The 27,185-nt window shown below is 42.7% G+C and overlaps 1 protein-coding gene across 2 annotated transcripts; it reads right to left on the minus strand.

The window, feature by feature from the left end:
• Positions 1–2,060: 2,060 nt before the first annotated feature.
• Positions 2,061–24,950, minus strand: VGLL3 (vestigial like family member 3). Of its 2 annotated transcripts, none has more exons than XM_082337854.1 (4): positions 24,820–24,950; positions 15,329–15,584; positions 9,313–9,813; positions 2,061–2,690 (listed from the first exon to the last, which is right to left on the minus strand). In XM_082337854.1, the coding sequence occupies exons 1-4, from the start codon at positions 24,910–24,912 to the stop codon at positions 2,647–2,649; spliced, it is 894 nt and encodes a 297-aa protein (XP_082193980.1). In that variant the 5' UTR covers positions 24,913–24,950; the 3' UTR covers positions 2,061–2,646. The 2 variants fall into 2 exon arrangements, with proteins under 2 accessions (XP_082193980.1, XP_082193981.1); XM_082337855.1 differs by lacking the exon at positions 24,820–24,950 and adding an exon at positions 21,420–21,488.
• Positions 24,951–27,185: the final 2,235 nt, after the last annotated feature.

Genomic DNA, 27,185 nt, shown 5'->3' on the forward strand with positions numbered 1-27,185 from the left:
AAATACTACACCTCAAAAAGAAACGTTACCTTTTCTTTTGCTCCCTACCACCACCCAAACTCTCCAGCCCTGAAGTTCAAAGAAGATACGTTGCCTCTTTGCCTTCCAGCTTTGCCAAGTCCAGAAAAAAAATTTTAAAAATAGAAAATAAAAAAAAAAGCTTGCATTTTTTTTCCTCCTAATATTTCTAATACTGTCAGAATTCCCAAGTCAGAACTCTTGTTCTTGAGATATTTCCTGAACTACACTGTCCTGATAAGAAAGTGAACCATGGCAGCTATTACTATGTTCCCTCCCATACAGTTTTCCCATTGCATTACGAATTCATTGACAAATTGAGGAGCTAGCTCCACCAGAGCAGCAATAATATATAGAACTGTCAGGAGAATGAAATTTATTAAGAGAAAGAAATGCCGATGGACTATAAAGATGAGGAAAAAAACCCAGCACATTTAATTCAGCATCCCAACACTGAAACTACAACCCTACTATTTTAAAGTAATATTTAAGCACAGTCCATTCAGCACTTTTACACTGTCTCAAACTTCAAATCAGCAAGGTACACACTTAAGGGTCTTGCCAAATTGTGACATAATCCTAATGCCTCCAGTGCCAGCATGTTAAGCCCTCTCACGTGGCAAGGGAGAACACTCAACACCTCATAGGAGCAAGTTCAAAAAGCCTGGAGAGAAGCAGCAGCGCAGGGCAGCAGGCCTGAACCTCGGAGTGGCATGCACATCCCTACACTCCCCCTCCCCTTTCACACGCAGATCCATGTGGTCTCCACCTGACAAACCTACATTTACAATGCTCCTTGCCTTAAAATTAAACTGTTTCTTATCTCAGCCATGTGTTTATTTCTTGGTTTCCATTTAGCTGGTTTGTCTTTCAGACAGGGATGTCTGAAAACAGTGGTAACAGAAATATAATAGGTTATAAGAGCCTTGGGAGATATTACAGAGGGACCCTGGGTGGACAGAGCAGAAAGGCAACATCTCCAAGCAACAGCTAGGATCTGGCAACCCATGGCCCAATTCTGTGCTCAGCCCCAACTAAGCACATGCTGACACTCACACTGGAGTCACTAGGGCTGGGCATGGGGGCTGACCCAGCTCCAGCCCATTGCAGGACTGGGGCTGTCGAGGGTAATCTTGCAGCCCTTATGCAGGATTGCATCGTGCTCACCTTGGCTTCAACTGAAGTCCTTATTATGCAAGCCAGACCCAAGGCCCAAGCCAGAAACGGGGTTTCCCAAACACCTTGCAGAGCACTGTGGCTAGAGATGGCCACGTAGTTTCCAAGTTCAGATTCTTACCCAGACAGCAGCCAAGCCTGAATTTGTGCACGCTGAGCACGTGCAACTTCTTAAGAAATTCAAGAGCTGCAGCTGGGGTCTTATAAGGCCCACAGCAAATCTTAGGTTAGACAAACAGATTCTGAAGTCAACAGGAATTGAAAATTTCAGGACTTTCCTTGAAGTGCTCAGCAGACAGATCAGGCTGGTTGAAAACATTTTGTTTCCACAAGTCACACATTTTTATAAAGCTGACATTTCTTTCCTGAATATTGATGTTATAAGTTACCACCTTTGAAATGGCTTAGCTGAAAGTCCTGCCTCATGAGTTAAAATAAGGGTATACTGATATTTATGAGCACTATGAGGGCCTGAAACATAACCCATAGGGGACTGTGTTCGACAGCTTCAATGGATCATGGATGAGGCCCAAACTCATGTCTGATTTTAATCCATAAGAGTATTTGGTCCATTTTGAAAGAATGGATGGGTTGGAAATGCAGTTCCTGTAACGTCCATGCTAAAGGTGTAAGGTGTTTGCAAGTTTTTGACAATCAGCACAGCACAAAGCCACCTTTAGAAGCAAGAAAATAAAAACACCCCTACTATAATCTAACACCAGCAGGAAAAATATTTGGCTGAAACTTTAGGTGTGAATTATACTTGCTTAAGCCAGAACAAAAGGACAAAAACATCAAAATCTAGTAATGTTGAAACAAGGAAGGTTTAGCTCTTTAAAAAGAAAAGAAAGATAGACATTTGAGGTAACAAAACAAAAAAACCAAAATGCACAAACACATCACAGACATCTAAAAATAGCATTTTATACATTTTTTTGCCAGTGCTTCTCTGAGAGCAAGTTCTTTAAACAGAACTTAACAATTTTACAATTTTTTTTAAAAAAATATGTCATCCTAAAATAGCCCATCAATCCTTACCCAAACTTTCTGTATTTCTACAAAAATAGATGCACAAAGAGCTACAAAATACTGTATTCCTGAAAGGAGGCGCACTGTGTCAAGGGAGAGTCTTTTTCCTGACAATTGAGACTGTTCATAAAAATATCAAGGTGAACAAAACAAAACACTGTTAAAGGAGCAGAAAGGAGTTAGGTTGCCCAGCTGCAGCAGGCTCAGATGAGGAAAGAAGGAAAAGTTAGGTTTTTGGTTTTTTCCAACACTGTGGGACCCATAAACGGCCTTACAAACAAAAGGCTCAATAGCAAAACCAGAATGGTTGGCTCTTCATCTTCATGTGTGTCCTTTGCCCCATGCAGAAGGAGTCAACAACTGTTATATCGCCCGCTCTGCTACGGTTACTCCAGCTCTAGCTGGTCTTAATTTAGCCAGACTTCAGAACCAAGAAGTTTCCTTGCTCTTGTCCTGATGCTGTAGACCTACATTTCAGAAGAGAAAAAAAAATTTAAAATTTGATAGAGCTTTTTCCTCCCCCTCCCCAAGCAACTGAAATAAGGATAAACATTTTTCATTAAAAAAAAAAAAAAAGAAAGAAAAAAATCCCACAACTTACCAGTCTAGTGGACTTGTTAGTAACATTGCTATTGCTCCCAATTTTATAGCTTATGTGGGATAAGCTTAAACCACACTTAAGTTTTAGACTGGCTCAAGCAGTTCAGGAATGCTGATAAAATCCTCTGTGTGCTTCCTTGGTTTTGCCTCATTTGGAGCGTGGCATGGCATGATAAAATCCTCCAGCAAGGTCCGCACAGACAATCCAGTATGTAACAGAATAATTTCTCCTGTTAGGGGCCAGCCACAGACCCTACCTCTTTTAGAAAAGGCCTGTGACACTTTAGGATCTCACAGTTTATACAGCATTTCACCTTACAGAGGAGAGAGGGAAAATGTTCCCGCAGCAAGTAAAAAAACCCAAATCATTTCACCTACAGAGCGTCAGATATTTAGCCAAGAACGGCTAGTGCTTCCACATGGGAAAAATTAATGATTTTCAGCTTGCATTTGTTATGAGTTCCTCTAACATTTTCCTTTATAAAAAGTGAGGACTATCTAATAAATGTGGTGCTGTGTTGTGGCTCTAGCATTATAGACTTGGAACCTGTGTTATAATCTGGGATTTCTCTGCTCCAGAGGGATTCAATCTTCACTAGATTTACACCCAACAGGGCGTATACCTAAAATCCAAACAATAGAGGGGGAGGTGAGGATGAAACTTCCCAAAGAAGATACATTCTTGCTCATTTATAGGGAAAGTAGAAAGGAGAGAGGTGCAAGCACGTATTTTAAGAGGTAGTAAGGCACTTAGGACTTGCTGATTTAAAACCTGCCCCTTGACGTTTTGAGCCAAACAAATCACATTTCGTGAAATGAAGGTGCACTTCCCACTATAAATCATCATTGCTATATAGACAGCAATGCTCTGCTCTGTGTCATACTATATATTGCCCTGCTACATAGTGTACCAAGACCAATGCATCAACTACCTGATCCACTAAGAATTTAGGGCGAATTTCACTACTAATGTAAGTAGGTGCAACTCCAGAACTCAGTGATGTTGCAACCACTGAAGCTCCATGTTCATTTGATCGTTAACCTGTGAAAATTGACAGATCCACATGCTAGGCATGGATCTCTCATTTCCATATCTGAACACATAGTGAAACACAAAGGAAGACCTGTATGTTTTCAGAAAGCCTAATAGGCGTGATAGGTTCAGATCTGACCACCACCTCCTTGTTTTAGGAGTACGAACAGTTAAATCTTTAATGATGATCAACATCATTTCAGGGTTGAGCTACAAAGCAATTAACAGTCACATAAAAGATTACAGCATATGGCTCTATCCACGTGAGGATTCCCAAGCAGTGTCCAAACACTTGTGTCCAGCAGTGAACAGATAGGGAAAGCAGAGCACACCGGTATAGCATGCCAAACCCTGTTCAGTGGCTTTCTGCTCCATTTCATAAGCACTTGCACCTGTTTCTTTAGATTGGAAAAACTGAGATATCCCTCAACTAAAGCATGCCTACAAAAACCTGTTTAGAGGCTCTTTACTCAATGAGGATGTCTCCTTGTTGCTTACGAGTTACTTGTTTTCCTGGCAGCATCATTCACAGGCAAAGTCATCATGAACTGCTGTAAGCTTCCTTCGAAGCTCCCTCAAAGTTAGCGATGACAGTTTTGTGTTATTTTTCCCCTGCTGTTTACAATTTTTTTAATAAAAGACAACAACAATAACAAAAAAGAGGGAGTCAGACAGCAGAAATCTTTCAGAGTGTAAGGAAGTCATTTAAGTTCACCAGTGGAGTACTAAAGGCCACCAGAGGCAATGGAAGCTGATGAGAAGAGAAACAGGTTATATGGCTCCCAGCAGCTTAAAAAAAAAAAAAAAAAAATGACACGCACACCTGTTTAAGAGGGTGTCCACCTGATGGTAGCAACTGGTAGAAGGGGAATAACCAGCTGAACAGACACCTTCCTAGTTAGGGGTCTTTGCACCAAACAGAAATAACTGTAACAAGAAGGTTTAAGGTATAGCTATTAAGTCTAAACAGCCACAGAAAACAATCCAAAAAACCAAAGTTGCCTTAGTTACAGAACTGAATATGGAACACTTTCCATGCCTTTTCCTCATTATATTCCCATCTCTTTCATGGCAAGGCTATCTGCAGCCTTAATATGTCATCCAAGTGCAACACTGCTGCTAATCAAAAGCTTTCACTTGCAGCCTGCTGCAAGAACATTTTCCTCCCTGCAAAGAAATCCCAGCTTGCGTCGCATGAGTCAGTATTGCCACACGGCACAACCCCCTGTCTCTGGGATACCAATGTTATAGCTAACTGCCACACAAGCAGAATGCAGGTTCTGTGGGAACATCTAAACAAACTTAATGAGTTGTGACAAACTTGTGGGGTGTGTGTGAACAGAGACAACTTTACAGAAGGCAGTAGACTGACCGTTCAAATTCTGTATTCAACATGACACACTGATGTACAGGCATTTCCAAAAGTGGACTTTCCATAGTTAGCCAGGACTAGAGGATGTTGATGAGAATTCACCTAAATTTAAAGTTATGCACCTCAGTGTGCATAATTTTGCATGAGAAAGGATGTGCACCTCAATTTTAAGATAGACTTACAGCCCTCAGATATGTCAAAATCCTGCTCTGCTTTTAGTGCGCTGGGGCTACAGGAAGCCTCCTCCAGCACATCTGTCCAACAGCAGGACAGGATATCCTCCGAGGCTCTGCAGTAGCACGGCAAGTTGCTCTGCTCTCCTCCCCACAGGGCTCCCTGCAGACCTGGCAGCTGCCAGCGCAGCTGGATACGACTGACCACCTGAAGTGCCCGGTGTGAAGGGCAGCCTCCTGCCCTGCTCTTGAGGAAAACACTGATGGCCGTAACCATCAGCTCCACTGCTAGACAGCAGTTCCCCTCCCTGCCTCCCTGGTCTTCAGTGCTGAACTCGGCTTGTGCACCCTTAACATAAACATGAGGATTTAGCCCCAACACTGTGGGATTATGGCTGTAGCAATGCTCTCTGTACGCATGCCATGAACTGCAGTCAATGCTGTTAGAGGATGACCTTGCTTTGCTTGACATCAGCGGGGCAGGGAATTGTGGTCTAAAGCGCAAACATGTTGTGCTTATAGCAATGTGTTTATATCAAGGCTTGATATAAAACATACTTTTATATTGAGCATTATCGCTTGGGCACTTCAGCTTCAGAAAGGCACTGCACACTAGCAGCCACAACCATAACGGGTTTTAAGAGATTTTTGATGTACACTAGCATTTTCTTTAATCCCACTTGTACCAATAGAGAAGCTTCCAAAAAGAGTTAATTTGCAGCATGCAATGTGAGGATTAAGCCACATATAATGGGAATCAGGTAGCTAAATCTTCATCCTCTAAAATAGGACCATGTAAGTTCAAACAGATGTGCAAGACAGATCAATACTTTGTTAGCTCTATGAATGGCGATACGCTGATGTCCCACACAATCTGTTCTGAAACATAAATTCCCAAACTATACCGTGCATGCAAGGGGAACCCCCTCTTAACCTTTGAAGTGATTCAGCACCATCCATTCATGAGATCAAATATTTGGCTTAGTATGGCAGAGATGCAACAATGTAGCTGGAAGAGGGTAAGATTACAGCCACCCTGCCCTGATCCCAACACTATCATTCCATATAATTCAGCGTGAGGAATTTTGCAAATGTTTCTATAATCGCATGTGACAGTAGCACAAGAAATGTGACCCACAGTAAGGGGGGGGGTGGTGTCATTTTCATATCTGAAGAGCTCTGAAAAGCAATGTCTAGATATAAACCAAATGAGCTTTTTTAATATAAATCATCTGAAGCTCATGGAATCTGATATATTGACAGCTCCACAGGTTATCTTTTATTCACCAGGAATATATGAGCAAAGATTTCCAGAACTGAAGTTGTCTTGCTACTATGGCCTTGCCCTACTCTGGAGAAACCATTTCTACGCTGCAGAAAGCCAGTACGTTCTTCCAGGCTTTTCAGTTTTTAGCCTCTCTGTTGAGATTGCTGTCTCCCATTAGAGTTAAATGTAATGAAATTCTGTGTGATGTAGAGACTTATTCAGTATAATCCTCCCCTGTAGTGGACATGGAGCAAGAAGACCTTCGACAGTGCTGGTGAGTGCTGGATGCTTCAGTGTGGTGCTTCAGCAGCCCCCTCCTCTCCCCTGCAGCACAACACACCTTCCCTGGGATGACACCATTTGAGATGCATGCAAAACACTGGTGCCATTAAGCTCCCTCTTTTCACCATGATCAGCCTCGAATGCCTGTCACCAAAGCATTTGTCTCAAATCTACAAGCTGCAGCCAAGGCTGAAAAGGGAACTCAGAGCCTTCCTGCCCTTCCCAGCAAGCCTCTGCTTGGAGAGCACAGGAGAGATGAGTCTGCAGGGTAAGAAAGCAAATAAATGTAAAGTTACAGGCTACCACTACCTGCTGTGTTTTGTTGCTTACTCCCTTGTTTCCAAAGCCTTACATGCCAAACTGGGGCTGCCTGATAAGGTTTTGCTGTTGTGTTTCAGTGAATGGCTATTTTGAATAGTCACAAACAAGTGAGACATTGCTCTGCTGAAATCCTCTGTTCCTGCAAACTAGTCACACATTTCCCTTCTTTCTTTTCCCCTACAGGAACTCATGGACTAAAACCCACACATCAGGCATGGGCCAGAAATTAACAGTTCAGGCCTTCTCCACTGCCTCCCACGCTGAGTAGACAACTACAAGACATGCAAGCCACTGTTAAGCACTGCCAAATCAGGATCCTGATAAAATTAGCATCCAACTGTACCCCTCCACAGGGATCTTCACAAGAAGCAGGCAGCACCAAGCAAAGGCTATATTAGTCCTGTAAGGCAGTGCTAGGACCCACAGTCCTTTTTGAGGTACTGTGCTCCTACAGAGAAGAAAAAAAGCACCTGGTTTGTTATACATACTACTACCAACAAAGTAGCCGTAAGCAAACCAACTTGCCCAGCACTGAAACAACTCACAGCCTAGGCTGGACTCATACCTAAGTGAGGTAGTAGTTTCTCCTGACTAACAATCCTTTATGCAGTTCTTGGCTCCACCCCCAAAAGGTAAGTCAAATACCAGAGCTCTGGAGCTGGACTGCTGGGGCTACTGTCAGACCAGGGGGCTCGGCCCCTCTGCCAGTGGCAGTGACAATTTGCTCACGCTTTAGAGAAGGCAGCTCACTCCCATTATGGAATTTGTCAAAGGAAAAACTTGAGATCCCAGTCTTGTCAGATTATCATTTTATACCCAAAAGCACAAAATGTAATTCATCTCTTATCATTGGCATGGCTGGAAATGTTATTAACAGATATAAAATCGTCCAGTGTTAAGAATCCTATTATGCTTTTTCTTAATTTCTTGAAGCAGCAAGTGGCATGGTATTTAGAAGAGATTATTGGTTCCCAGTTGCTATTAAGGGAAGAGAGAGAGATTTGTGTTAGGTTAGCTCAGTCATAATCAGGTTCATGTTATTTCATATGTAAGAAACAGCATTTTTTTCTCCACCAATTCTGTGTTCCCCCGCACACTTGATCAAAGCAAGGAAGTGCTTCTCACACATTGAATCAGTTAGCTAGAGCTATCAAGAAGACAGGCAAACAGATACCTTAAGGAAAAAAGAAGAGAGATGCAAACCTAGTATTTCCTTAATAAATAACATAACGTGTTTAAGAAGTGCTAATCTACAAGGATTGCTGCTGGTCAGATAAATACCAAGCAGAAAAAGGAGACCTCAGTAGTGCATATGAGCTTCAGGATGGATCCGCTGGAAACTGTTAGTCACCCATCACCTGATCGCAAGCAACTATGAACAGTGAGGGCTGCTAGACTGCTTCTGAGACTGAGATGAGAGCTACCAGTCAAAGCTCGCAGATGCAGACATAGTTTATGGAGGCTGTCCTATGGCTACAGACCCTGCAGTAAAATGAATCTAATTCACAGACCTCAGCCTAGACCCCAGAAAAGGAAGTTTAGTTAGATGGTCAGCACGGCTCAGCCAGCATCTCTCCTCTCTGTGTGACACCTGGATACTACACAGGAAGGAAATGCTGATCTGTTCCAATTTAGATGAGTAAGATGCAATCCTTACGTACTGACAAGTTATTAGTTCAGTCCTCATTGGGGCTATATTTTGATGAATGCACATATGAACTAGCTGAAGAAGCTGGAAGCTTCCACATGGAAGTCTAATTGACCATTTCCCACAAGATTTAAACCAAAAACCACATATCATGTCACAACTCATTTGGCTTGAATGGGACCAAGGCAGACAAAGGTCTCTCAGCAAAAGGCAGCAAGAGCTGGATGTTTCACAGCTCGTCTGCCCTGGCAGCAATTTCAGGAGGGATTCACACCTGGATATATATTTGGAGAAGACTCTGAGAACAAACCCTGCTTCAGCTGCAGGGATTCCACTTCTTTCCTCAAATTCTTCCTGCTAAAATAAGTCACAGACACAACTGAACCATCTTACCTGTGTCAAACCCAAAACTTGGCACAATGTCCACCGTTCCATGAAAGGCTCCAGCCCATGCTGAGGTAGCGCTGGTGACAGCAGCAGGATCTGTCTTTGTCACGTCACACTGGGGAGCGGGAATCCTGGCTGCGCGGACTGAAGGCATCAGCAGGGACCCGTACCGGGGGTCGCGGTGTGAGCTGGGATGATGATGGTGCATGTGTGGATGAGGGTGATGGCGATGCATGTACACGTCATGCATGTGTGCATACGAAGGGCTCACCTGAGATGCTAAAGGATAATGCCAGGATTCAGATGCAGCAGGGGGAGGAGGCGGGGCAGTCTGATGAAGGCCATGTCCTGGCCAGTTGCTGGGATCTGGTGTTGGGAAGGTGCCTGGTGCAGTAACAGGGAAATCGGGGTGCACTCCACTTAAGCATGGTGGAGGGGGAGGCTGATAAGAGCTGGTCCAAAATGAAGTTGGGAAACTGCTCCTTTGGCTTGAAATTGTTGAGCTTTCTGGTAGAGAGGAGAGAAATGAAGTATGACTGAAGCTGAACAACAAATTTAATGACAAAAAATGCACAATGATTTTCTACTCTTTCAAATTTCTAACACTGAACTCAAGCTTCCCCAGCAGTTACAGAATCACAGGACAGTTGATGTAGGAGGGGACCCTCTTGAGATCACCTAGTCCAACCCTCCTGCTCAAGCAGGGTCACCTGGAGCAGGCTGTGCAGGACCGTGTCCAGTCAGATTTTGACTGAGATCCAAACTCCACAACCTCTCTGGGCAACCTGTTCCAGTGTTTCGCCACCCTCAACAATTAAAAAAAAAAAAAAAAAAAACAAACCAAAAACCAAACAAACAAAAAAAAACCCCACAAAAACAAAAAACCCCAACTGTTTTCTTGTGTTCAGATTTCTAATTCATGCCTGTTGCCTCTCATCCTGTAAGCAAGCATCACTGAGGAGAGCCTGGCTCCATCATCTTCATTCCCTCCCATCAGGTATTTGCACATATTGGTAAGATCCCCCCCGAGAAGAATTCTCTTCTCCAGGTTGAAGAGTCACAGCTCTCTCAGGATCTTGGTACAGGAATTACGAGGAAAGGCTAACTCCTGACTGGACCAGAACACATCATTTAGAAAGACAGCTCTTTTGGCTGTAAATGCTTCTGAGGACAGAGAACCAGGTCACACTGCAGAATATGACACATTTGGCTAAAGGAAGAATACCAGATCTTCTCAAACTAATTGCATGCTTTGATGGGATAAAGATCATATCTAATGCATCTTATGTTAGTCCCTCATCGAATATATCATGTTGCCCTGTACCCAATAGGATCTGACAAGCAGAATCATCTATGAAACTGAAAGAAGTTTTTGTCAGAAATAAAAAACTCGGTGCTTCTTACAGCTAGGGCTCAACTTACATTTAAATGGATTCCAATACCTCTACATTATGAAATCACATTCTAAAAATTGTTCTTTTGAAGGAGCAGTTAGTGTTTTTGATGTATAGGAAAGTATTGGCACCTCCATTCTCACAATCCTCTTGCCAGGTCATGTTTGAAAGTACTGCTTCATGCAATATGTCTAAGCTCAAATAGGGGTTTTTTTGGTCAAAGATGGAAGCATAAAAATTCAGGACTTTACCTCTGATGAAAGAACAGTCATAAAAATAGCCTATGGAGAAATAAAGCCAGGGAAGTTTAATATTTGACGAGGCGAGGAATCCTCTGTTCCTCATATAACATTTACAAAAATATTTATATTCTTTTTTTTTAAATGACCTTTTGTTTTACTTTGTTTAACAAGCAATTGGAATGAGACTTGGGTGAAGACACCATTGAGAATGAACAGATTCTTCAAACACTCCTCCCTCTGAACTTTGCTTATGCAAAAATATTTTGGAAACAAGAACTGTAAAAGTGTTTTCTGACTGCATCACTAGGACGCTTATGTATCTGTTTTAAAATCCATTAAAATCATAGAAATTTTTTCCACACATCAATTGGCTTTGATTTAGCAGTTTATTGAGCCTGATTAACTTCCGATATTGGAAATAAACTTTGCAAGTGTACTATGGATAAACACAGAGAACTTCTCTGTGCCAAACCGCTTCAGAGGCTGCAAGCTTATCTAGCAGACTGTACTCCAACATGGCTTTCTTCAAAAGGTTGCTGCTTTTTTTAGCAATGTATTTCTATTGTAATTCATGCTAGAAGACTGGAGAGAGCTTCAAGCATATAAGAGAAGCCTCAGCACCCCTCTGAAATTGGTATTGTTCCTTGTTTGTAAATTGTTCCTTGTTACAAGGGATTAGGCAGAGATGGAGAGTGCACATGGTTTACAGTGCTGGCAGCAGGGCTGACAAAAAAAAGCAAAACCAAGCTTCTTCATGTGCAGTCTGTTGTTTTCTTCACTGCTCAATAGAGGAGCACAGCTTGAGAAGGCATTGCCAGTATTCTGGAAAATTAATCTCTGTAATCGAGAGTTTTTGGAAACTATCTGGCTGTTATCTGTACGGAAAAGCCCTAAATCCAAACCATCTCACTTCAAAAAAGCACAGAAAACCACAAAGTATCTGCAGGACAACTTTAATACCAGGAGAGAGCACTTGAAACCACTGGATTTGCCAGTACAAATTCACCCCAGATTGCATACCAGCTTGGCTTTACCAATCATACAGAAGGCCTAGGCCACAGAAAACACGTTTGGTCATCTCCATTTTTCAAACCTGCGCACATTTCACAAAGCCATTACCACTGTCAGAAACTGTCATGGATCAGCCCCCGCCGAGAGACCACTGAGTGTAACTGCAGAGACCAACCTCACTGGTCAAGGTCAAGTCATGTCACTGGAGATACAGGGTCCATTCAGGTTATATGAACATGCAAGAAAAATTCATCCACCTTGAGTGCTCACAGAGGATGCTACTAAATATTAAGTGTGCAGCAACCCCATCAACAAGAACCATCTGTGTTGAACCACAACCCCCAACCACCACACATTTCCACGGTGTTTGAAGTATCTCCTTTCCTTCCCACCTTTAAAACAGTGAGGACAACCAATTATCTTTACAGATACCATCATGTCAGATACCTGGCCTTTATGGGACATGGCAATGGAGAAACAGTCATTTCAGCACTGTCCTTGAGAAAGAAATAAAAATAATCTGAGTAGCTTCCACAGGCTTTCAGGAGTGGGGAAAGAGGCATTTAACAAAAATTGTCTGCCAGGAAAGATACTACAGTTACCACAATTTCCTGTTCTAAGTACAGGGAGGCAGGGAGATGGCAACATCTCGGATACCACGAAGTGGTGACTAATGCAAATGTTCATGGTGGCTGGCCAACATGCACTGAAAATATGCCAAAGCGCACATGCTGTAAAGAAGACAATGTATGGAATTTTCTGTAGTACAACATTACTTCTCAGTTAAGAAAGGAGGGAAAATAAAATAAAATTTAAAAAAAAATTAAAAAAAAAAAAGAAAAAAACCTAACCCTTTCAGCTAGGAAGAACATGTTGATAAAAATACCATTAAGGTAACACTAGTTTCAAGGTACCATTAGTTTCATTAGCTCCTGCAAAAGATTTCAGGTAGCTACACCTACAATTGAATATTCAAAGTCCATATTACCGGAGCCTGTTGTAGGGAAATATATTTTATAAAAAGTCAGTTTTGAAGTTAATTTTAGCCTAAACTGATCAGTATTTTGAACATATAAAAGACGAAAACTTGATCTTTTCAGGACAACAGGTTCCATTTCCTATACATAAGCAAAATCCCTTCTAGAAACAAAAAAACAACCCTGACAATATCACCTTAATGATGAAATTACAGTTTGCTCTGCCATCAGAACACTAAAAAGCCCCACAAAAAGACGAAAAAAAAGCAGAAAGCATTACTAATCCCTCCTTTCAGGTAAAGGAGAAATAACGCAGTGAGCTGAGTAGCCAGTTCATGCCCACACACTTTCCATTTAAATCTGTACCTTCCAAAACAGCTATTGCAAATGCAAAAGCTTTTTTTTTTTTTTTTAATCTTTGAGTAATTTATTGACAAAAATTCTGGCTACCCATGAAGGTTATTTACAAAAAGATCTTCAAGCTAATGATATTTTAACTTCTTTAGGTAATGGGATAAAAATTCACATCCATCTATCTGCTGTAACTGAGCATCTTTGACAACTGTACATGAACCAGAAGACTAAGGTGTTAGCATCGCTCCTTCCCCACTTTTTTCAAGCAGGCATGTTTCAGAAACTCATTTGGGCCTGATAAAATTCTTGTCAGCTTCTCTGCTCTGGAGAAGCAAATACCCTCAGCTTTCTCAGCATCCACAATACAGAACCAAACAGCCCTGCCCTGCAGCCTCCCTGGGGATTTTCATACCACTTCAGCAGGTGCAGTGACGGCAGAGGGCATATCCCCTTACTTTATTCCCAGAAGACTTTTAGGACATGCAGACCTCCATTCCCTGCCGATGGCAAGGGGCACGCTGGGTCAGGAGGCAGCATGGCTGAAGAACCCTTATGCCAGGCCACTGCGTCCCCTGCAGAGCCCTCTGGGGAGGGCTGTGCAACCACAAGGGGAGCCAGGGAAAAACAGCAAGGTATGTCTGAGGCCAAAGAGAAGACACACAGCCCCACCCATGGTATGTCTCGACGCTCAGTGCAGAGGGCTTGCTGTAGGCATGGGGTCTCTGGGGACTGCTTTGATCCCATCTCTAAAACATTTATAGCCTGTCTGGGCCATTTATAAATGCTCCAGTCTCCTTTTTAGTAAGCATAGGTTCAATCCTGCTCTCAGTCGCGTCGACGGAAAATTTCCCATTCACATTAATGGTCCCGGCTCAAGCCATAAATTCCTCTAGCTCCCTAGCCGCTTGTGCTGACCTTTGCTTAAACTTCCTTGGATTTGTCATCATCCTTCTGGAAAGCAAGCCCTTCTGTGCTATTTTTCTCTTCACAGCGGTTTCCAAAAATCCTGTCTCTCTTTATTATCTGTGACTTTCATCAATACGCTCTTACCTAAACATCGCTGATTATGAACACCACCCCCCTACAAAGATCCTCACAGTATCTCTCTCAGTCAACCCAATGCAAGGCCACTGCTCACAACACTTAGTTCACAGCCCTTTGCCAGTCCACATAAGGACATGATCAGAAATAACACAGCTGTGGATCTGAAAAACTACCCAGACTGCCACATTCAACAAAAGGGAAATGGCGTCTTACTGGCACGCTTTCTCCAGTCACCAATTCTGAAATCTTATCCATAAGGTCTACCTAGTTTATCTGGCAAGATCTGCTCTTTTTTACGTTGATCATGCTTACATGCATTACAAAACATAAGCGTTATAGCAGTATGCAAATGCCTCACAGCATCTACCACGTGTCTACTCCCTGCTGGGAAGCAGAGTACATCGTCCCCATTTTACACACAGGAAGCCAGTAGTGATGGATGTATCTCCCCCGTGAGCAGGCTGCAATGCACCAAACCACATGGCTGCAGCCACGTGGGCCAGGGCTTGCACCCAAGCCTGTTCCAGCCTGTGCTGGCTCCTCCCTACCTGGAAAGCAGCCGTCGATGAATCTTAATCGCCTGGCAAAGTCACCCGAGAAGGCTGCATGGGTCTCCTCACGTCCAAGGCCAATATCCCAAACAGCTTTGCTCTTGCCTCACATGCCAAGTTTCATAATTAGAGCTTAAAAGTAAACCTCCAACCTTGCAGCAGACATTTGTGAAGCCATATGAGCTCTGCCCTGTTCTTTCCAGTCCTTGGCGGAGCTGCAGGCTATGGCAAGAGGGGGAGATGCCTGCTTCTTCCATGCCTTTGGCACCTCTTTCCCCTTTTAATATTTTAGATCACTCAACCCCAAGAAGCAACTCAGTTCTTTCAAATTTGAGGGGGATTTTTCCACCTTCACAGAGGAGCAAAATTTCAGCTGCAATGCAATATGTGTTACCACGACACAAACCGAGAAAGCCACACCACAGACAGCAAGTTACTTCTCCTCTTACCTCTCCACAGAGGACTCAGCCCTGCCTTGCTCTTGGTAAGGGCAGTTTCTGGATTGAAGCTACTGGCTTGGCTCAAAGCTCTTGAGAAGTGTTCATCCACTACTGAACCAATGTCTCCCTGGAAGTAAGTGAAAAGGACGCAGCGAGAGTTAAGGTACTCCATCTCGGCAGGCTGGTCTTTCTCATCCTCCTCCTGCTTGCTGGGAAGGGTCACTTCCAGAGATTCCTGCATCTTGTTGTATACAGCTAACTTCTTCTGGGATTAAAAACAAAACAAGAGATGTATCACTGATGGCATTCAGTGCAAGCTCAACATCTGATTTCCTTAAAGAAAAATAACTGAATACATTGAATATTCATTTCATAATTACAGTTGGAATACAGGGATATTTTGCACCAACATTTCACAAAGAAGAGATTACCAGTGCCACTCAGAGTTTTTACTCCTCACACACAGATGGACCTGCTTCTCAGGCACGTGTCACAACCACAATTTAACGGCAACAGCTTTCACTCAACACCTTCAAAAGAAAACACTCAGGCTCTAACAATTCACTCCTGACTCCCACCCAGTGAGGATATTCCCATCAGTAAAGGCTACAGAGCTCGAGTCCAGCCCTGCAGAAGGGTGGCCAGATACATACATCGCCTGCATTTCACCCGTCTAGCTGAACATGCACCAGGTTTTGTTGGCCGTGCTCCTTCAGTCGAAAGCCCATGGCCCTCTAGACTCCCCACATCTACTCATTGCAGAAGGCGTAAAGATGGGAGAATTTGGTGCTTCCTAAAAAATTTTCCAGTGCATTATCAAAGTCCACAAAATACATTAATTCTCACTCACTTCCAAGAAAATTTTTATCATAGGAAGGTATACCTTAGGGTGGTGAGTAGGGTTTGGGGGACGGGGGTTGAGGGGTTTTTTTTGTTTGGTTGGTTTGGGGTGGTTTTTTTGTTTTTTGGGGGGTTAGGGTGGGAGGTTTTTTGCCCCTTTTCCTTTTTTCTTTTTATTTTTTTAAACATCAGCTTCTGGAAAAAAGGACAAAAATTCAAGTCATAAAAAATTAAACATGTGATCTGGGGGAAGAGGGGGATTGACAAGTCTGCAAACACATGCAAAAAAAATCCACCCCAAACCAAAAACACAGAGAAGCATATTAAAAAAAAAAAATGCACAAGCCATCTGTGAATGGCTATTTCAGAATCTTCCCTCTCTCTCAAATCAAACCTAAATGTCAAAATAAATGTGTGTGAAGATCCATTTTGCATGGAACATATTTTTCAGATGTTCCACTTTACAACTGTTTTCACAGAAAAAAAAAAATCTCCCCACAACAGTCAAGCTGCAGGAATCATAGCTTTTAGCTAGCTAGCCATTTCCACAGCTGACTTTACACACAAGCAGCTTCAGGAACCCCAGAACAACTACAGCACATATGTAGAAGTATTTCATAGATTTTTCTATAGAATTACAGTTTGACTTATCTTTTATGGTTTGCTTGGCAACACTTTAGCGCCATCAGAATCTCTTTAAGCTTATGGCTTTTTTCCCTTTTTCCAAAGTCGTTCTAAAGAACAAGTTAAACAGCCACACAGTCTATAAAGTTCCATTTATACAATAAATAGACTTGTCCGATTTAGAAATAATTGAAGGTCATTTTCCGATCTTGTACACCATCAATATATTTACATTCAGTGCTTTCTAAAATCACATAAGCCGATAGAAATTCTCTCATTATGATAAAAAAGAGATACCCAGTGGCTAATTTTTAATTATGAAAGGTTATGAAAAATTAATTGTAAGAAAGACCTATTGACAAGTGGAACTAAAACCTGTAATACTAAAAGCTCATAGAAATTAAGCAATGTATCCGACATTACAGTAGGTTAACTGATAAAAATAGAACAGCTCAGTAATACCTTTAATTCTGATGCTGTTACACAAACTGCAATGAAGGATGTAAGTAATTGTATTTTTCAGTTTCGGATATCTAAACAATGGTCTGGAATTCAAGTAAATCTGTGCTTCACAAAGCAAGTTATACCGTGGCACTGTTTAGCACAATATTACTTATTTAAACATACAGGTTTATCCCAAAATCCTATAATATATAAAGAAAAACTGTGGGATTCACTTTAAAAAAAAGAAAGAATCAAAGATGGAAACACCAAATTAAAACAATTTTGCTAGAAACTAATTGCTAAAAGGAAGCATATCCTAAGGCTCAAACTAATTTTTGCAAATGCAAAATTGGGGGTGATCTATACTTTTTTTGTAAATGCTTTGTACCTTCTGTAAAGAAAGAAAAATTCTCCTAATATTTGTTGCTGAAATGCTTCCTCAGATATTACTCATAGTGAGCTTCACAGTGTTGCCTAAGTAATCACGGAATGATGAGACCTTAGTAAGACAGAAATGGTTATAACAATATTGCATATACAAGAGATACATGCATTAGAAATCTGTAACACATCTACCTCAGGGACTTGATCATTCCTAAAGGTGCGCCATAACTCAGATCCTCTTAAAAATGCAAGACAAGTGGTTGGGGAGGGTGTTTTTTTCATTTTCGTTTTTTTGGTTGGGTTTTGTTTTTTATGTAGAGGCAAAGTATGAAAGACATCCTTTATAGGAGTCTAAATAGATATGGATATATTACAACATCTCAGGTGCAGTGTATATGCCAGACCTTGAATACATGCAACACATTTAAAAGTTGACTTCTATCATTGTAGGTACATTATTTGTATTTATACTGTGAGTATGCAAATACATATACAAGCATGCAATTATATACAGAAACACATCGTTTAATATAGCCCCTGGCTTGACTTGGTTATCAGGAAGGAAGTCTTTCAATGTTCCTATACAGAGACTGGAGCTCAGGAAATTAAAATTTATCTCCAGAGTCGCTTCTCTGTGCAGGAATGTTCCCTCTTCCACAGCCTAAGAATCTAATTCATTTTCCATTTTAACTCTCTTCCCTCCCCTCCAGTCCATGGGCAGTCATTACAAGATATTCTGAGCACTTGTTGGTTTTGAAAACAACAAATCTGACTTTTTGGTTTTTTACGTAAAAGAAAAGACAGTAGTACTGATGGACAAGTACAAGGCCTTGTTAAATGGACTGAAGTTATTTACAGTGAAAAGTTGTGTTTCGTGGCGAGTTTTTTGCAAAGGGTGAGAGTTCCAAATTAAAAGACTTTTCAAAACTGCATCAAGCCTGTGATCTGATACAGATCTACTTAATTTGTATTTCAGGAAGAAATTGTCAGCCTGTAATTACAGGACTCTAAGTAAGAGACTACAGTGAGATAAAGTGACTCAAGAAGTTTTCCTTGTATGCAATGTAGATACATCCTTTCCATTGTATACATCCTTTAATAATATTTTTTCTCCTCCTAGCTCCCTTAAAATACCTGCCTGCACACAGATTCTATCTTACTCATTCTGACCTTAACAGTAATCTTCTCACAGCATTTCTGACTGCACTTGTGTGAGTGGCAAAGTATGTAAGATCATCAACTGCTAAATGAATTTGTCCCAGCATCGGGGGGGGGAGGAATAAAACAAAACTAACACACAAAACGGGTTAGATTTCTGATAACCAATCTGGGCTACACCAGTTTCACTTGTACTTTTTTCATACGAACAGTTCTTGCATATATTTAAGCAGCCAACAGTATCTGTAAGATCTTTACAAAGAGTATTTTCTGACCAAACACAATGTTATTTCTTTCCTATGTTCAGATCTTCAATACTTTCATATATTCACAAATTTCACATCTCTCTTCCTTAAAAACTAAAGACTGAGATTAAGCAGCCTCTGAAAAACAAAACAAAAAATACACAAAATTTCATCTTGGCCAAAACACAGAATATAAAATTAAAAGTCACTTAGTGTACTGGGAAATACAGAAATCCAATGTCTATAGCACGCGATGCCAGCTTAGATAATAGACCCAAGTTCATGGCCGAAGAATGAATGGTACAACCTCTGTGTAAATAATGCTGTACAGCATGGGCTGAATTCAGCTTAAACCAACATTATTTTTGTTATTTCATATATTCCCAAACAGGCTCTTCCAAATAGAATTTGAACTCTTACTGCAAGCTGTCTAACAAAAGGAAACTAAAGGTCAATAGCAAACCACCACTAATAGGGCAATACTACAGAGAAGGTTTATGCTAGATAAGTGTGTCCAAAATCTCACAAAAACCCCCGTCTTGAAGATGCCTGTTATTTTCTGCCATGCCTTATCCAGAACCAAGCAAAACGGTTCTCATGCAGTGAAATTCTGGCCACATTAAAGCCAATGGCAATACTCCAACTGACTTCAAGGGTCCCGGATCTCACCCAGGGTGTCTGGTAAAAATGTCAGAACATTCCTCTTTGCAAATTGAAAAAAATTCACGTCCAGCTGAAACCAGCTAGTAGGCAGCAAAACAGAAAAACAATTGAGCACAGTTGAGAATGAAGAAAGTTTTAGTTTAGCCAAATTTGAATCGAAAATTTAGGCCAGCTCTTATTTTACATATAAGCTGGTTGCCTATTCCTACAACTTATTATCTCCATACGTGCCATCATACAGCATATGGTCCTTTATGTTCCCAAGCATGAAAGTCTGGTGTGCCTGTGGCCACCTGTTACAGATTTTCCATTATGAGAGAAAGAACAGGAACCAAAAATAAAGAATAACTACAGTGAGGAAACACTATATGACCCTATCCTGAGAAAAAGGCTGTCATTTGACATAAGCTTCTGAGAAGGAATTTCAGCAACAAACTCCAGGCAAATCACGGACAGTTCTCCATTTGTGGAGCTGTCTGCTAAGCAGGCTCCTACTGATAACACAGAAAGTATTCAAGGAAGAAGACAATTTCAAGCAATCAGAGCATGGAATGCTGGGCCTGAAAGCGGTATTTACAGCATGCCCTGAAAACATGAAATGCTAACTTCTACCCTCGCAAACGAGCAAGCCGAGAGCAAAGCCACATGCTTGCTTTCAGGTGAGCCGCTGGATTTGCAGCAGTAGAGCCTGGAGCTCCCGCTGTGCTCTGCTGATGGGGGGAAGTAGCAGAAAAAGAATAAATTTATACATCTTTTGCTGTACATCTAAACAGAGGTGTACCATTAAAGTCTAAAGCTCTATTTTTATGTAGATAGAGGAAGATCAAACAGAATTTGGTCCCAAATCAGAACAACAAAGTAAAGCAAGCCAATTTTTTTAAATCAGCAGTGTCTCATGGGATTAAACAAAACAAAACAACAAAAGCCCCCACACAGGGCAAGACTTAATCCAAGTTTAACATCCTGCAATTCTGAAAGGTGAATTATATAGGTCTGATTCAGTTTCCAGTGAACTCAGTAGTAGGGCAACCACCAGGCTTCAGAACAAGCCTTGAGAAAGCATCTGAACTACAAAAACTAAATGTGAAGTTATCTTCTGCTGTTACCTGCTGTGTTAAATACTGCAGACTGCCACACAGTATAAGCAGTATAATAAATCTGTCCTCAAAGTTGTGAGCATGTGATACAAAGAACTTTACTGAAAAACTAAGTTACAGTACATGAATTAGAGTTTAGCTACAGCCAGCTGACACAACGTTAAACGCGACTTGTCCTTGTCTGCAATGTTGTTAGTTTGGAAAGAAGAGTTGAGTTAGTGACCTAATTTGCTAACGGAGACAAGCCCTTATCTGGAAAAAGTCTGTCTACATCACTGCCAGCAGAAAGTCTGACTTGAACATATCACAACTCTTTATGCAAGACTTGATTTAGCAAGGATGGTGTTGGCTTAGCTCTTTACATCTGCATACCATGGAGAAATTCCAAAACTACCATTTACTGTAACTTCCCATTTCAAAGGTCTTAAGCTCAGCTGTTAGTGAGCCAAGGTGAATCCTACCTTCGCCTCAACTCTGCAGCTTGCTATACCGCAACTGACAGGGCACGGCAAGCCGTCACAGTGCTTCTCGTGCGCCAAGAATACAATGGGATTCTTCACTTATTATGTGTTTCCAGAGTCTCTTCTAACGAGGAGCTCTGTTACACCCATTCCTCACCCAACCCATAGGAATGCCAAAACTTACTGCTACAGCTGCACAGCCCCTCAGGAAAGCATACGATGAAGAGCATTTTAATTTCACCATTCTGCAGGGCTTTACACTCGCGCAGGCACGGCTCCTTACCACGCACAGGAACGTGTTCTTATTGCAACACCGGCACACACTCACTCTGTCTTTTGGCAAAGGAATACGGAAACCCCGATTTATCTGTAGAATTAGGGCCACACCCCATTTTCATCAGTTCTTCTGGCACAGCGTGAGCATGTATATATCCATGCTCCACTTACTTCCCTCCAGCAAACACCCTGGACTTCAGTAATCTCAAAGATCTAAGGTGTTAAGCCTCCACTGCCATTAACATTCAATAGGAATTCAGGCTTCAGTCCATTAAGCGCTTTTAAAAAAAATCCCATCTAAATTAATTTGCCAGCAAGTCCTGTCTTGGCTACAGATTGGTGAAAGCTAAGCTTCCAGAAATTCTGTATTTCTGTGCAAGGCAAAAATCTGTTCTGCGCTGATTTTAAGGGAGTGAAAACTACAGATACAGAAATGTGGGAATAACTTTAGAGTGGGAGAACTTTAAAAAAGCATGATGGACCATCCCCTAAAAAAAAAAAATAATAAGATGTCACTTCTGCACAACCCGAGTGCATGCTAGTCCATCATTTAAAAACAATCCAAGATCTTTTATTTAAAAAAACAAAAACATTCAAACCCCTTCCACTGCAGAGCCGTGACACAATGCTAGCAGCTTGCTGGAGACACTTCTCCTGACCCACGTATGCAGCACATGACTTATAGAAACACGATGAGGTTACCTCTCCAGAGAGACGCCGTGGCCCAGAACTTGAGCCTCTACATCTGCAACGGCAACCCCACAGCTAAGGAGCTTGCTTTGCTCTTTAAAGAACGTAAAACTGATACCGAAAGCTGGCATAACCAATTACATGTTTGTGACAGATTTATTACAAATATCTATGAAGACGCACAAGCTTTAGTTAGAATAACACACCTACACCTCCTCTCACCAAGAAGAAAAGGAAAGCCAACAGGAGCACAGCATGGAGGAGCTTTCTCTCTCAGAAAAAACATTTTACCGGGTACTGAAAGACATCAGAGTAGTACAACAGCACTGAAAAATTCTTCAATGGAGTCCTCGGATATTTTAAGGGTGAGCTCCACTTTGTCAGCTCCAATGAGGAGCTTTATTTTTAAGATATTCCACTAATTTATCTTTCCTCTCTGTTATTTTTAAACCAGAGTTTTAATTCCAGCAAAGAACATCATTCTTTAAAATGGTCATCCTCCTCACGAAGAGAGCAGGAGTGTTTTACATGTTGAACACATGTGTAAGAAGAAACAAAAACCTGGCAAGAGATTCTTCATCCTTCTTTCTTATGCTCTTTACCAGTTGATTATATGTCCCTGACAGGACAATTCTGAAGAAACAGACTTGCAAAACGTCATTCGTTACCCAAACAACAAATCTTTCCACTACAACTACAGATGTATGAGGAGTTCATTCTATGTTTACTTACTTTTTTTTTTTTTTAATTTAAAAAGCATTAGATTCAGAGAAAATACGTAAACTGCTCTGAATTTCGCAGCTGCTAGAATTAGAGGGTGCGACATTCTTAGTTCAGCAACCACAGCTCAGTTTTCCAGTCTGACATCTGACCAGTTTGTGAAGACCCTTCAGCTCCAAATATTTCAGTAAAATAGGCACAAGCAGGATTAACTAAAACAAATGGTCAATAACACGTAGGATAGCAAGGTTTAGAATGTTTTTTTGGTGGTAGTGGGATATATTGTGCTGGCCGTAACTCATGAGCTGTACTGGCTCAACAGAGCTATGTTTCTTGCCTTGCACGTCTACCTCCACTTTTCTTAAATAGCATAAGCCACAAGAACTCAGTTTATTTGAAATGAAATTTCAAGAAACTTGGGCATCCATTAGGGTGCCTCTGGGACATTTCATACATGGTGCCGCTTTCAGCTGATGGAGAGACTTAATGATTCTGTTTAAAAATAAAAAGCAATTGCACTTGAGCGTGACACAGCTGCTAACGATCGTTTAAGACATTTTCACGTACTACGTGTTCTACAGTCCAGACCTGGAAGAGAAATAACAGCCAATCACCTACAGAGTTAAATGCCAAAAAGTTCACCAAAGTTTCAATTGCAGTTTTCTACTTCTAGGTCTCTTAGTCAGAGTCAAGTTATTCGAGATTATTTATTTATTTTCCCTCCAAATCGTGCAGGCTAACAACTGGAGCTCCAGATATTCAAATCCAAAGTTCATAAGGAAAATTACTGTATGGATGGAAGGTTCTGCAAGCTGTGACCTAGATCAGAGAAGAAATAGTAACGAAGGCACGCTGCAAGAGACAAAACTCACAAGTTTTCCAGAGCCTGTGTTTACAGTGAACAACATGAGCAACCTGGAAAAGTTCGCTGGGGTATCATTTCTGCAAATGCGCTCGTTCTCCCAACAATAAAGAAAAAAACCGCTAACACGCGATAGGAATTTTAATGTTTTAGCCCATATTCATGTCTCCCAGGCAAGTTGATATTAGGGGTCACTTCCCATGTACGGAGAAAACAATCTTCATGGATAATAATGATAAAACCTTATGGAATGCAGCAACAACCAAAAAATGTATTCTCAGATGACTACATTAGGGCCAAGTCAATATTAGTCCCACTTCACCCACGCACTGCATAGTCTAAAAATGCTGTCAGCCTGATAAGAATTTCCTGATTCATTTAAAAAAAAAAAAAATACATCTGATCAACAAATTCAGCTGGAAACTCGCCGGCGCCGATCTTCCAGGAGAGCCGGGGTGAGCGGCGCGGCGCGCCCCGTCCGCGGGGAGCAGCGCGGGTCCCCTCCCGCCGGCGGAGGGCGGAGGTTCCGCCCCTGTGCGCGCCCGCGGACCGCACCGCACCAGCGGGCGGCAAAGGTGCAGCTCTGCGCCGGCAAAGCGGGCGAGCGGGGAGGCTCGTCAAGTAAGGAGCGACGGCGGAGAGGAGGGGCGGGGGGGAAAGAAGGCAAGAAATAACTTTCTCCCCCTTCCCCGCTCCAGCCGAGCAAGCCAACACCCACCCCCAAATACAAGAATTTGGGGGAAAAAAAAATCATTTTTCTTTTAATAAAAGGTCTTACCCGGCTCCGCTGCTCTGGGGCACCCTCACCAGCTCCCCGCATCTCCAAATCAGGCCGGGGGCTGCATAGCGCATCGCTGGCTGCATAGCGCATCGCTGGCTGGCCGGGGCGGAGGTCTCCGCCCCGGCCAGCCAGCGATGCGCTATGCAGCCCGCTAAGGACGGGGGGAGGGAGGCTCCCCAAAAAGCCCCCCCCAGCCTGCCCCACCGCCACGACTTGCGCTCTAACCAGCCTAACCCTTCCCTCCCCGCGGCTCACCTGCGGGCAGCCCGCCGCGGGCGCGGCCAGATAGCGGGGTGCCCCGCAAGCCGCCGGGGCGGGCTGCTGCATCGCCACGTCCGAGCGGCTCATCGCCGCGGCCGCCCCGCTCCACCACCACCGCCGCCGCCTCCCCCTTCTTCTTCGTCTTCCTCCTCCTCCTTCTTCTTCTTCTCCTCCGCGCAGGGCGGCCGCGGCGGGGCGCCGCGCAGCCCCGGCTGCCAGCGCATCTTCGGCGGCCGCCGCGCCCCGCGCCCGCACTTATAGCGCGGCGGCGGCAGCGCGGGGCGCCCCGGCGGCGGCGGCGGCAGCAGCGGCGGCGGCGGCAGCGGCGGGGCCGCGGGGGCGGAGACCGCGCCCCGCCCGCCCCCCTCGCAGCGGCTCCGCGGGCGCGCAGCACCTGCCCCGGTCCCGTCCCGGCTGCCCGGCGCTTTGAGGCAGGTTTGGCCCCCGTTGGTATTCAGTTATTCGCTCTCCGGGCGAGTCCCCCGTCGCTTCTGGCTGGGAGAGGGATGCGCCTCGGTGCCGGGTTTCGGTCCACGAGAAGCTCGGCCAAGCTTAAAAGCAGCATGGACTCTCTGTAGTATCACCTGCATCGGCCACGCTTCACCTCCCTAAGGATTCATCCTAACAATTCACCTGGGAGGAAGGAAGAACCCACTTGTCCCCTAGGAAGTGGCAGCTTGGATGCATTTTCAACTAGCCTGGGAAGTCGCTCTTCCCTTCCCACGTTTGGTCCACAAAGTTTAAAAAGAAAAGAAAAAAAAAATTCAATTAAGTGCACTGCTCTACTTGAAAAATACGCAGAAAACCAGTATCTGGTCACAATGGCTCCAGTCCTACTCAAATATATCCAACAGCCTACCTCTGTACACACGTTTCTGCCTGTGAGCCACCCTACTGCAGTCCCACACTTGAAGGCTTTTGATACCATTCCTCACATGGAAAAGACTACACATGTGGCTTGTTAGCATTATCCCAGCTTATGAGTCTGGGAATGACTGCACTTGTTTGCCCTTGTTTTCTTCTCATTTGGCCTAAGATGAATTATTTCAAGTTTCTTTAAAAAAAAAAAAAATTGTTTTGAAGTTTACCTACATTTAATAGTGGCCAAAAATTGAAGGCTTCAATCAAAAATTCTAAATTTGTACTCTCTCTTCTCTCTGTATATGTATACACACACATCTCCTTGGCCAGAACAGTTAAATGAATACACAAGGTTAAAATAGCTCTGTCTGACCCCAGTAGGATTCCCTGTTTATAGAAAGCATTGCTCTGAAACATTCAACTGCAACACTTTGAAAAAACAATCCAATTTCCTGCAGGCACATTTAATTTTTTTTTTTTTTTTTTTTTTTTTTTTTTTTTTTTGAGAGGGAGAGAGAGAGAGAGGGAGTTTTGGGCATACAGATTTTAAGGTAGCTATATACTTTTTTAATAGCACTCTGGTAATTTGTTCCTCTTGCATTTTGTGTATCTACCTAAATGGACTCACTCTTAAGTGTTAACCTCTAGACCCACTCTGAAGTTTCTGCAGGGGTACAATACATGTACAGCACACACTTTTTTATACCAAATATATGGGCTTCTGAACGGTTTCTCTTTAGGGAAGCAGAAAATCCAAGTGCTGATTGCTATCTACAAACCTCTGGTCGATCTGGGCCCTATTAATTTCAGAAATCTCCTTCCCCTCACTTCCTACTGCAACAACAAGCCTAAGGCAGAGCGTTATCCCGACAGCAAAGTTTGCAGGAGTCGGAGGCCATCAATGGGCAATAACAAGTACCACCTTCTGAAGTTTGCTGCTCTTGGACACATGTCTGATCCTGACCTGGAGGTTTTTACCACGAGCATACGGCCGGGCTGCCTTCAGGCATTCCTCCGGCCGCTCCGTCTCCTGGTCTCCTGGCACCCGGCCTCCTCACATTTGGACAACTGGCTGCTATCCACCCTCGCAGATCCTCTCAGGGAAGCTGTGCTGCTTGCCGCAGAGGATTGTGAAACATGTTTCCTGTTTTAGGGAAAATGTTGTTTAGCACCATTCTGACTGAGGTAAAATGCTTTCAGATGCAATGGCAATAAGGCCCGATGCTAGTTTATCAAAAAAATTCCAAAACAACACCCTCCTACGCTTAATAAACAGTTACAAAACAGGTCTGTAAAATCATGAACAGAGACAAGTTCTTTCAATAGCAATTGACCATTTTTAGGAGAAAATCCACTATCAGTCCTTAAAGCAGAACCAGACCAAAACAGAAAATGATTTATCATCTGCTATGCTAATGCAATACATTGAGGTAGGAGTGCATTAGTGATCATTTTACACCCAAGTACACGAGGCACTTGCAAGAGATTTATAGATGCGC

The sequence above is a fragment of the Platalea leucorodia genome (genome assembly GCF_965183815.1).
Source record: "Platalea leucorodia genome assembly, chromosome: 2".
Lineage (NCBI taxonomy): Eukaryota > Metazoa > Chordata > Aves > Pelecaniformes > Threskiornithidae > Platalea > Platalea leucorodia.